Here is a 13,248-nt window from a genome sequence, read left to right as displayed (position 1 = left end):
GCGAAGGAGGAGGAACACAAGTAGCCATTATTAATTCGTGCGTCCGTTTCCTGCCGGGTGCTCGCCCTCTTCTCTTTTCCCCGATGAAGAAACGATCACTTTCTCTCTTCTCTTTCTCTCTCTTTTTCTCCCGCTCTCCATCTTTCGTTCTCGCTCATGATCTCTCGTTTACGTAGATTACGACGGACGACTTTGCGGATTCCAGATGCAATGGACCTGGCTTGACTGTTGCTTCCGTTATATACCGGTTGCTTCGTAAATTCTCTCTTCCTCCCGCGCCGTTTGCGAGGAGATATTCTCGCGATTATGCGAACAACGGTTCTCTCCTTTAACAGCGGATATACATAGTGCTGTATGGACTCTGGGGAAATGGAAAAGATGGAGAGCAATGTAGAAAAGGATGTAGAATATATATATAAAATAAGAAATTGAAGAACCAATGCGAATTCGTTCGCAAAATATCGGGTAGAAGAAGTTATTACGTACAACTGCATCATGATAAACGTCAATTTTTTTTTATTACTCCCTCGATGATATTATAGTAGCGCTTAGATCTCTTTGATGTGGACACCAGCTGTCGGTTTCATCAGTAGAGCGGCTCTGCCACGTACTTATCACTAAACGGGTGAATTACATCTTGCAAGTTTAGATCGACTACGTATAATCTTCGATGATACGTGCGATACATCTAGATAAAACTGACATTAACGATGCGAGACTATATTATTCGAGATCTACTTCTCTGGCATTCTGTAATGCGCTTTCTGTGATCACGATCGCTTCGGTAATCGGTCCGGTAATGTAATGAGTATCATTAAGCGACATTCACTTAATTCAATTATTATCATACCGCTCTCCGCACGCTCTCTTGCTCTTTCCTTTTCCCTGCCTCTCTATCTCTCTCTAGTACACGCTCCGGCATAAATTCTGCAATCACGATTAGAGCCGAGGCCTGACTAATGCGCTGGGGGATTATTCTATTAGAGCGGAATCGCATTAGAGACTCGCGGTCTTAGAAAAATTCTCGCCTCGAGTGCACCTACGGCTAATAGGATACCTATTAGGTGCATGAAGTTGGATTACGACGTTTCAAACATATATCGTCCATAATCAAAAATACTATACGGTATAAGGAGATGATAATGTTTGAGGGTGTTACACGCTTAATGGTCGCACACAAAATAGTGCATAATTTTGATTTATATGCGATTATAATAACTCTTTTTTAATTTGATCGATTTGTATCGTTAAAACATGTTGAGCCGACTTATTATTAATCTTTTTTTCAAGACACAAATTTTTCTATCTCTCTATCGTGTTTTTAGTATAGTATAAAAAAAAAATATTTTTGAAAATTTATTCAAATGTTTGTCTATTGTGAATGTGCTTTTATTTTGAACTTCATCAATATTTGCATTACTCGATACCCCCGAGACTTTCACTCGTAACGATATCGGGTGATCGCGATTACACAATGTAGGTATATCGCGGCTATGACGCCGCTAAGTTATCGCATGAATTTGTCATCCCTTCCTCGAGGACAATAATGATTGTGTAAATTTCTCTCATTAAAAGCCAAGGAAGCGATAATTCTCGCGTGCAACGGTAATTCACGTTCGGCTAGGCAACATAATACGTGCCGCACGACGTTCCAAGTAGACCTGGGCACGGCATCGACTTTGACATTAGCTCAGACCGTGGCAATATCGTTAAATAAATGCCCCAGGGATACTACGACCTTTGCTCCGCCCTGCTGGAATAGTTTTCAGAATGTGTCACCTCGTGGATGGCAATGCTATTTCAGATCGAAACTACATTTCATATATTGAACGGCATATTACGATAAAACATGAAAGTTTACTTATATTAATACAATACATTTTCTTGTGATATTATCTTAATGATTAATAAACTTTTAAGAAAATAATTATATAAAATTTTTTATATACAAAAGAAGTAGATCAAGATTATTATGTAAAAAAATGACAAATATTTTTTTATGAAAATCTTCAATGCCGCGAAAATATTAAACATGTCAAAGAAAACTTATGCATGCTGCTTTTCATATAGAGAATTAATATCTATCTAAATTTCAAATATCTCAGTAATTGCAGTGATGAGCAAACTTTATAAATACACATAAAAAAATTTTTTTCATCTAGCTTTGGTTTTTGCGAATTTTTTTTTTATTTAATATTTAATCAATACTTGAATTTTCGTTTTTTCTTTTTACTAGAAATCTTCTATTGTCGCGCCAATAAAAAAATTGATAAAATAAATTCATAGATGTCAAAAAACGATTAGAGATAATATGCCGACAAAAGCATTACGCGTGCAATGGTAATTCTTGTTCAACCGAGCGATATGCTATAAACTACAACGATCTGATTACGGCCATGCCCGAGATCAGCTTTGACATTAGCACGGTCCACATTATTATTGCCGGATAAATGCCCCAGGTATATATCGACCTTTGCTCCATTAGACATAAACATTTTTTTAAATCAAGTCACAACTTTGACATACGTTCGTTTTCATTCTTACATATGTGATATGATTTTTATCATTGCTGTTTATATTAAATTTTATTCGATCATTTATTAAAATAAATTGTCTTATACTTCGATAGATATCTTCAAATAGCAATATTATTATGATAAACATAATGAAAAGTCTTGCGCGATAGGTGATTTGACTGATTGATGGGTGATGAAGGCACGTTAAAATTAAATCAGTAATGATATATTGTAAAGTGACAAACACAAAAGGCAATTCGCAATTCGATGGATAAGTGTTATAGATATCTAACAATAATTTCTGATATTTCATTTGAACAAAGAAAATGTAGGTGTTGAAATATATAATTCTAGAGTACTCAAATATTAGAAATTGTGGCTTAGGCACAGTTTTGAGTTAAGATTGTAAGTGGTTATTTTTTTGCATTTTCCGTGTAGTAGCTCAATACTACATAGACAAAACTACTCTTATTCACAAACTCTTGAAAATTATATGAATTATAGTATAGACGAATGTGCGTGTTTGCATGTCAGACCGTATCGTTTATCGTGTGAAACTCTTTTCAGTATTTAAGTTACATGGAGGCAAAGCAAGAATATGTCGTTTTATATTTTTGAAATCGTCTAATTGCATTTAAGAAGGTAAATACTCGAGCGAAATAGTTCGATATTGCGCTCGAACGATTATGAATAGAAGGACGCAGCAATATTGGTCGCTCATTGGCGAATAGTCATCATAAAATGTGCGTTTTTATTGCTCGATTAACATTGATTATTATCGAGTGCCGACGTGAGCTCGCAACCCGCCCGGGGGTTTAATTAACCGATTTATATTATTATGTGAAACCACTACGAATCTCGTAGAGATGAACGTATCGCATTCTATCCCGATCTTGTGTATAGGGTGTCGCGAAATAAGGTGAGACACATTGAAATTGTATTACACATAATTATGGATAAAATAACGCCGAGTGAATACGATCGTATGTTCACTGCTAATATAGATAGTGTGCTAATACATATAGCAATAAAATTGACGATAACGCAAGCGGCACCATTTTAAAGACCATTAGGATAACGCGTGTTTATGGACAAAATTTAATTGATAATAGCAGTGTTAACGTCGATAAATAGAGAGAGTTCTGAAATTACCGCGCTGTAATCTACGTGTAGATAATTGCCTCCAATACATTGTAACTGTATGTGAGAAACATTTCCGAAGACAGAGATGTGATAGCGCGGCGATCTAAACGAATTTAACGAGCGTTTCTCGATCTCCATAAACGTGTTTTGATACAACGACTCTGCATCAAATATTATATCAAACGAGATGCGCGATACGGCTCTCTCTCTTAAATAACAATTAATGATACCAACAACGGGAACTGCAGCCGAACTAAATAAGCGCTTATCGCGATACAAAATCTCCAACGGCAGTCACTGCCGACATCGTGCGCGCCCAAAATTATATCCCCGTTACGCATCCTTCGATCTCCGATCGATGAATACGTGGAGCAAGAAAAATGGTTCCCTCTCTTAGCCTTGCATTATCATTAATCAGGTTACGGCGTAACGAACGTATCAGAGATATAGGAGGCAAATTATCTGCGTTCTCTCGGCTGCTCGCGCGCACGGTTCATTCCGACGATGCATCCACGTACGCGATCGTCGGCCAATGATGAAACTTGAAATGATCGATTGTTCGTGGAAGATCGAGAGCTTGACATTTCGCTTTACGCGTCCATCTCGGGGGACCACCCGGTAGATACTCGAGGCGTGCACAACTAATGCAACCAGCTTCTTATATGGCAGATACGTACACACACCCTTATTTTCAAGGACATTTCTCGAGTGCAGCAGGCTGCACAGCGTATGCCGCGTGAAAGAAAATAACATCACAGCTGAATATTCATCGCCGGACGTACCGATTGGATATGTCCCGCGCGATTGCGGATATTTATCAGTATTACCTTATTATAATTCGCGGTCGATTACGTTTCTAGTTTGTAACTCGGGCGTATTTAAAGCGCTCAAGTTAGCTCAACGATTTTCACATATCCGACCGGTATAATCGGACTCCGTCCGATTCCCGTTCTGCTAAATGGGCTTAACAGACACAAAATAAACTGGCCTTACTCGCGGGTAGAGACCGACCTGAGTTGATTGCTGGGATTATCGAGCGGCCCGTGACAGTGATGTGTCGTTTATACGTAACAGTAACTTGTACAGGGAATCGTGTGTCGCCGAGAAATTGATACGGAAACTTTCGCAATAATTTTGTGATATACGATCCTAGAAGTTTAACCAGATGTGATTTGTGAAATAAGGAAGGCACGAAGGCAAGGAATCCGCTTGTATGCCGCATTCGCTCGAGGAATGTAATGAAACTCGATGCGAGAGAATAAATATGAACAGTTAGAGGATAGAAATAGTATTTTATTACATAATGAATATATTGCGTTCTTGTTGTTTTTTTTTTTTTAATTTACAATTTCGAATTATTTTCAGTTTATCAAAGTATTTGTGAAAAAATTTATTATTTTTGATTTAATACATAAAAAAAAACAATATGTATTTCTGTGAAAAAAATTATAATATTCAATACAAATGCCTCATCTCAATTTTTCAGAATTTGTATATATGTACATATATTTTATGTATTTCGATGTAATTAAAAATTGAATCTAATAGAAAGAAACATCGTTTTTATCCCGTTTTTGTATAGTCGTTTAAACACAATTATTACGTGCAAAATTGCTATAAAAATTCTAAAGAAATAAAATATTTGATTCCCGACGAAATAATTGAAATATGTTTTGATAAAGCGTTAAATCTTGAAATTATTTCTCTTTAACTATTATTAAAATGCAATATATGATAATGTAATAATTAGTGTAATTATTTATTATACTTTATATACGTCTAGGAAACAAAAAAGAATCAGTATTTTACGAATATTAAAGATGTAAATAACTCATCTCTCTAAACATAATAAAACACACAACATAATATTATATTTAATATTATGTGTTATATTTTGAGATGTCTAAAAACGTGTTATTTTATACAAAAAATATTACACATATTAAAACATAAAGTTTTATTAACACAAAATAATAATTTATTAATATTAGCATTTATAAATGAAAAAATAACATACTCATTTGTCGCAGCAATGATGCATACATAAAATTACTGTGTCAAAACATGATGATTCTACGGCTCGAAATATATAAAATAAAATATATGAACTTAAAGGAATCTATAAAACGGTTCTTATACCAATCTTTTACAAAAAAGAATTTAATTTTTTATAAATAGAAAAGCGTATAATTTTTACTATAACATAATAAAAATTGGTAAATTCATAGATAATTTGATTACAGATTACATGAGTATACTCTTTCGCGTTAATACCCTATTAATTAGAATCACATGAGAAAGATCTATATATTAGTTTTAATCAGATTATATCGAGAGAATGATTTCAAACATTTGCGTGCTTGAAATCAGAAATGTCGTCGTTTCGCTTTCATCTGCACGACTCGTTGCATGCATGAAATCGAGGCGCGGCAATAGATTCCCTTTGTTTTCCCTCTGTTTTATCATTTTTTTCTTTCTTTTTGGCATACATAGCATGACTAATTTTCACTTGTCATTTATTCCATCTTTTTTTTAAAGACTTATCTCTTTTCGCATCAGGTTTTTGCACTATTATTACTACCTTCTATCCATTTGGCAAATTGATTCTACATGCGTGCATAAAATAGACTGAATATTCTAACAAAGTAATCTTCAATAATGAGGTAAAAAATATGTGAAAATAGTAATGGACATTAGAATTATTATAAATTAATCATCATTATGTATATTATATAAAAAGGATAATTTTTTACTATGAAAATCGTGATAGAATATTTTTTATGTATTGGCAAATAATATCGACTTTGTCGACAGTCTTAATACATTATTATTAATAGATTATTTGGTTAAATCCAGTTATATTATCTATAAAACGTTGAATACAAATAAACAAGACTGAATTATTTCAAATTTTTAAACACATGTATGTGTATAAATATATCCTAGTTATATATTTCACTCATGGTATAAAATAAAAGATAATTTTCTAAATCGAAAATATTTAAATGTAATCTGGTACAAGTAAATTTTTGTTCGTCTAATATATGATTTTATAATCTAACAACATACCTGTGCGTACGTATATACTGTCGGTGAATAACCTGTGATCCTGTGTGATGTACACACGATGTCCACAGTCGCGCTATAAACAAGCAAAATATTTTCCTTTACGCCATGTTAGCCTTCCGTAAAATTAAATTATAAATATTCTGTCACATTTTTTGTCGTCTTTCCATTCTGAGCAAAAGACAAAAAACATTATATACGCACAAAATACATATTTATTGCATACAATTCACACATACACAAATACTATCCATGTACGTAGTCCGTAAAAGCATTCAACAAGGAATATAAGTAGATAAAATTCTCATTTCTTTTTCTTTCATGTATTTATTAAACGAGATTACTTACGAATTGATCGATGAAAATCGTTTCGAAGAATTATCTTACAGATACACGCTCAAATTAGACGACATACTGATATTGAGATACACGAGAAGCGGGTAACGGACACAAGGGCTTCGACTTGGCGCTACAAATGCACAGAAGCATCTGATTGACCAATCGGGGCAACGAATATCTTCGTTCACCCCTTCATCCTGATTGGTCAATCAAACGCTTCGAAATTATTAGCAGCGTCAAGTCGAACGCGGTCAATCATGTCAATTTTCACGGCATTATTTCGCGGTCGAATTGCGAAGAAACAATTCTATTAACACCAACGACAATGTCAAGTAATTCAACTCTTCTCTATAATGCGACTGTGTTCAAACGATATTATGTTTATGGATACATTAAAGTCCTTCACGTCCTTGAGGATATTCCGCCGTTTCGAATATCGCGTTTTTGAGCGCGAGATTGACCGAGATCACGTGATCGAATTTTCTAGACTGAAATCAGTCGCAATGGTGTCGCGCTGGTGTGTAGGTGAGTCGCGGCGCTCGTCCTCGCCTTGTTCGCGCCCTTTTACTCGTCCCGGTCGAAATCCGTGTATAAACAAGTGTCGGAAGCGTCGAATCTAGTGACGGATGATCGTCTTGGCGTATCAGTCGATCCTCGCGAGTACGATTTACGCGTCCTTTCGGAACTCGAAATTCGGTATCGGCTCTCGGTTGAGCGACGCCCTTGGACAAAGAGTATACGGGAGATTACGCGACATTCGCAATATTCGCTCATCCGACGAGTGCTCCGAACATTCATCCGGCATCGGAGACATCGAGCGAGCATCGAGGAGAATCATCGCGACGATATCGTAATCATGATGGATAATCGTCCGCGATATTCGCATTAATTCGCTTCGCCATTAAGGATGACGTCACACGTCTCCTTTTCGAAGAACACTCGCGCCTCGCGCCCTTTTACTCGTCCCGGCCGAAATCCGTGTACGAGCGAGTATCGGGAGTGCCGAATCTAATGTCAGTGACCGTATCTCGGTATATCAATTTGTCTCTAAATATCGCGATTCGCGCGTCCTAGGAACACAGTGCCCGAAATCTCAGTGCTCGGCGTTTCGTTGTGCGGTGACCTTGAACAATGCTGTCTCTAAAGATTGAGTATTTCGCGAAATTCGTTCGTCCAGCACATATCGAGGAACATCAGTCGTCTTCCTCGCTAATACGACAGGCCTCATCGGCTTTTAAGAGGTAAGTCGATTGGTTACGATCACTTGTTGTCGCGATACGAGTGTCCCGTATCATAGACTCTGCGCACACTCTTTGGCGCAGCAAGTAGCAAGTAAGAGAGGGCAACGAGGTACCCTCTCCTTGTCCGATTGTGTAGATGGTGGAAAGAACCAAGGACAAGGAAAGCATCTCTCTTGTCCTCTCTTACTAATTTGATGTCTTGCCTCCGGCTAGCACGCAGCGTGTTTATATAAATTTAGTCTATGCTTATACGTCTTCGCGCAGCGCTATCAGTAGCAAAATGAGATCAAAACTAACTTGAAATATATTTATATATACACATAATGATAATATAATACAATTATAAAATCTCTAAGTTAAATTATCTTATCATATACACGGAGTCAGAAATGTCTCGACATAATTTTTCATGCGTGTCGAAGCATATTTGGCGCGCGTTTTACATCTCTAAATATTTATATCGTCGTGTGTATTAGTTGAGAAACAATTTTATTAATAACTAGTAAAATTAATGATAATAAAAAATTTTAATAATAATTTTATTTTACTTTAAAAAAAAAAACATCATTTATGGAATAATAATTATGACACCTTTCTGTACAAGGGCTAAGAACTTTGATAAACTCTACACTTTTTTTAATTTTTCTAAACATTAAAAAAGATCTAGAATATAGATACAAAAATATTCAATTTTTTTTTACATTAAAATTTGTCACATATAAATGCATTACAGATTTTAGCGTGCAACACACATTACATAATTATTTATGAATATATTAAGAAATAATTTTTATTGTCGCCTTTGTTAGATTTATTATTATTTTATTAGACGATATTAATTTATGATTGACATTACACAATTCTCGTCGCACAACTTAAGTGTTACTTTCGAAATTCGTGAAGCGTAAAAGATCTGGAAGGCTACGAAAACAAATCGGCTCGACATCGTAGGCGTTTCACGATTTTCTGCCAGTAAATGGCACTTTAATGACGCGAACAGTTAATTCATGGGAAATATAATATATAATGACTATTTCGTGATAAGGGCGTTAACGTACCAAGTCAGTACGAAGTAGTATACTTTCAGTAATCAACGAGATCGAATCTCGTTTTGAGACGATTTTTAAGCAGCATGGTTATACATTTTAATGCGTTATGTTAAATCGAAAACAAATTGAAAGCCTAATGAGAGAAGCAAATTTTTCGAATTCCACGCTCTATAGCTGTAATGAAAAAAAAAAAATTGTTTAAAATATATTCTTAAATATCAAATATTTTACATTATACTTGTATATTGTGTATTTATTGAGAAGGTCGAACTTGCTGATTTTTTGCTTTCAAATGTTAAATTTTTCATTTCGCGACATCGCGAAAACACAAGTTTAAAGGATATTCGCATGCACGTGTTGCGCTTATTTGTCTAAGAATATGTGAGCGATCGATTCATTCGAAGATTGACAGGTCTATGAATTACAAACATATATGACACGCACCTATGCCGATTGCGCAAGCAACCGGTCGAGAACTGCTCGAAATAAATCGCTAATTATGCAATCGATTGATATCACGATTGAGTTTTTTGATGTGCGATTCTGATTTCAGATTTATTTTCTTATTTTATTATATTTATCAAATTTCCTTATTTCCTTATTTTACTATATTTATCGAATAATAAAAAAAAATCATATGTGCAATCATTAGCTAATGGGTTGATATGTTATGCTAAAATATGTATTTAAATGTTACATCATACAAATTATTATCTTTATCATTTTACATATATTAATATTAATCCGTCGAGATCTTCTTAGTAGATTTAATATATTATACACATAAATTAAAATCATTAAAGTTTCATTAAACAAAATATATTAAAAAAAAAACAATATAAGTATACTAAAATTAGAAAAGATCTGTTGCTATACATTTTAATTAACTTTTTTGAATTATTTTCTTTCGAATGTGAATATATATGTAATAGATAAAAACGTATCATTAATTTCATATGCGTAAAAATTTTAATTTTTTTAAATTTTAATTATGATGAGGCTTTAAATATTTACGCCTTTGATGCTTTTATATATATATATGATCGTTTATGTTTTATGATTTGAGAAGGACTTACATTGAGCGCAAAATCTCGTTGATTTCCGCTGAATTGAATATTTCGTAAAAATCTGAATATACGATAACATCAAAATGATAATTAGATAATTAATGATCGTATCATAACGATCTACAGAATCTTTAGATTACCCGCATCCAATTCTCATCAGCTTAATCAGAAATAGGAATACGAGTCTTATGAATGAACGAGAAGCGAATTTGTGTGTGAGTTGACTTGTGCGAATCCACGCTTTCCGTATAATATCCGGCGAGACCGCTTCTTACGACGAATTCTCCGCGTAAGGGGTCCCCACGATGTTCCTTTTGCCGGGCCTTCAATGGTCTCCGGGTACACGAAGCCATTAATATTATTACCAAGCGAGAGCGTGGGTATCATTATCGCGGACGATAGAAAAAACGACTATCGAAAGAGGGACGCCGTGGAACAAGAAAGCGAGGAAAGGAAAGGGGACGAAAGGTAAGAGAAGGACGGTGAGATGGAGGCAGTAGTGGTAGTATCCTCAAGTAAGAGCACCTTTATACACTCGAGTTGAGGAGGCTCCTCGATTACGCGGGCATTCGAAATTTTCGGGGCTCTTCCGACAGCGCCGGGAATCACCCTCCAAATTGATGTTGCCCGGCCACGCAATCTCGGGCCGTTCAAACTGCTCGATTTTTCTCGCCTGCTCGTACATCTCTCCTCTTTCTCTTCAACCGCCGAAAGACGAAGAAGGAGCATGTTTTTTTTTTTTTTATTATACTTGCCATGACCTCCGGGAGCAGTGTACGGGGATCCGCGCGTTCGTCGCCACGAGCACATGGCGAGGAAAGATTAATATCCTGCAAAAGACGTGAGAAAAAAAATATCGCAAAATTTGATATATTTAGGTCGAGATGCGGTCCATTTATTTGAGACGTTCACGAGATAAATTTTGCATTCGCGTAATTGTTAACAGACAAGTCACGTTGCGTGTTTGGAGATATATTTTAGATATTTTATTTTATATACGCGAAAAATATTTGCGAATATATGTAACTATTGAATAATATAATTTTATTTTTAATTGTGAGAATTTTGTTTCTAATTTAAATTCAAACAAAATAATTCTTGAATGATCACAAATATAATCAACGCAATAAAACGTAGTAAAAACAATAATTAATGAAACAATGTGATATTTGCACTCATTTGCAGTCGGTGAAATCTTGTCCTTTAATCTAGCATCATAAAAATTTAAATTTAGACATACTATTAAATGATAGTTTATTATTCTAATCTCAAATTTATTGCTTTTATTAATGAAAAATTAATAAATAATTTTTCTATAATTCTGCACAATTCGAGATGCATTCAAAATATTTTAGAAATAAAATTAAACATTATAATAACTTGAACATTATAATGTTGATTAAAGATGCATATGAATTACTATTAATTAAAATATTAGAATTTATTTCTGTAATAAATTCAATATAAAATTATTAGAAGGATGCAATATGCCGAATTAGAGACAAATTTAAATAAAAATATATTTTAAAGTATAATTATCATATAAATAGATTTATATTTTATAAAATTTTTAGGATGAGATAACAATTATTTGCTATCAATAGACATTTTTAAAAAATAAATCCTTTTTTTTTTACAGAGTGACTTGTCCTGAACCATATTTTCTTAGCGAGGGTTTATACGCAACACCAGAGGAACTTGAAAATACTCGCGAGGTAACTCTGCATGTGATGACCATCGGAATTTTCATCGAAGATTCGACAAAGGTAAGCTTCTACACTAAGTTATTTTCGTGGGAAAAAAGACTAACACAATAGTTTAGCCAGTATCTCTTGCTTTCCGATATCTTTATTTAGACAAGATAAAAATAAACGGAGATACACACATAAAAAGTTATGTTTATATTAGGCTTCTTAAGACGTTTGTAAATATGAAGATTATTTTACGATGCTTTGAGTGTTAAAATAGTTAATTATTTTTGAAATTATACAGTTATTAGGAATTATGATTTATCGGGAACTGTCCACATAACATTTTCTATTTTTCTTTTTTTTCTTAGACTTGTACTTTTAAAAACAACATAACATTATGTATTTATAGGCTGTTAAAATTCTTGCCGATCGAACGGTTTTATGCCGACCTCTTGCGTGGCTCAATAAACGGCAGATAGCCGTTGAATAAATAAAAACACAGCTAATTGCGAAGCGCACGCAGACGCCAGTCCATCCGTCGACCTTTCTTATCTGACGTGGGCGCGGATTAAAATTACGTATAGCTTATATGCAGACCCGTGCGACGTCGGTCTCGCACCGAGCTAGGGCTATCTCGCAGTCCTCTCCTCGGATCGCTAATTAAATGCAACGGCTAATTAGATAACTGATAAAAGGTTATGGCAAACAGCATCATGTATTTTCTGTCTCTCTCTCTCTCTCTCGTTCGCAAACGCCTTCTCTTTCACATTCATGTACATACGCAGTTCTGTTAATCTCTCTTGCTATTCGCCGAGTTCGTTCCGCTGAAATCTGAAACTCGGCTCGAATTCCGCGGTCGATGGAAACCCGTGACCTTGAGACTTTGGAGATTTCTTTCGGAATATTTTTATGCGGAAGATGACTACGTGAACAGGCGCGATCGAACTGTTACTCAACCAGATGTCCATTTAAACAGGCATCTAATATTCTCCATGAATAAGCGTTACATAACAGAGTGTATTGTAGCGTAACGTAAGTGTAATATAAACAGTCGGAAAAATAATAGAAAGAGTAGTAAAAAAAAAATACGCGATACACGTATCCGACGGAACATTGCTGTTACAGATACAATCGTA

General features: G+C 34.8%; 1 protein-coding gene across 5 annotated transcripts in view; it reads left to right on the top strand.

Moving 5' to 3' along the window:
* The window catches only part of LOC126856527 (UPF0489 protein C5orf22 homolog), a 569,513-nt gene that overhangs the window by 291,273 nt on the left and 264,992 nt on the right, over nt 1-13,248 (top strand). For 4 of the 5 annotated variants that reach the window (XM_050605104.1, XM_050605122.1, XM_050605113.1 and 1 more), the window contains exon 4: nt 12,061-12,187. In XM_050605104.1, the coding sequence (XP_050461061.1) occupies nt 12,061-12,187 (127 nt within the window). Of the gene's footprint in view, nt 1-7,512; nt 8,306-12,060; nt 12,188-13,248 lie in introns of those variants that run through there. The other variant, XM_050605139.1, reaches the window with a different exon arrangement.

The sequence above is a fragment of the Cataglyphis hispanica genome, chromosome 2, assembly GCF_021464435.1.
Source record: "Cataglyphis hispanica isolate Lineage 1 chromosome 2, ULB_Chis1_1.0, whole genome shotgun sequence".
NCBI classification, from domain to species: Eukaryota; Metazoa; Arthropoda; class Insecta; order Hymenoptera; family Formicidae; genus Cataglyphis; species Cataglyphis hispanica.
Note: the sequence above shows the minus strand (reverse complement) of the source record. Positions and strands in the feature narration are given on the sequence as shown.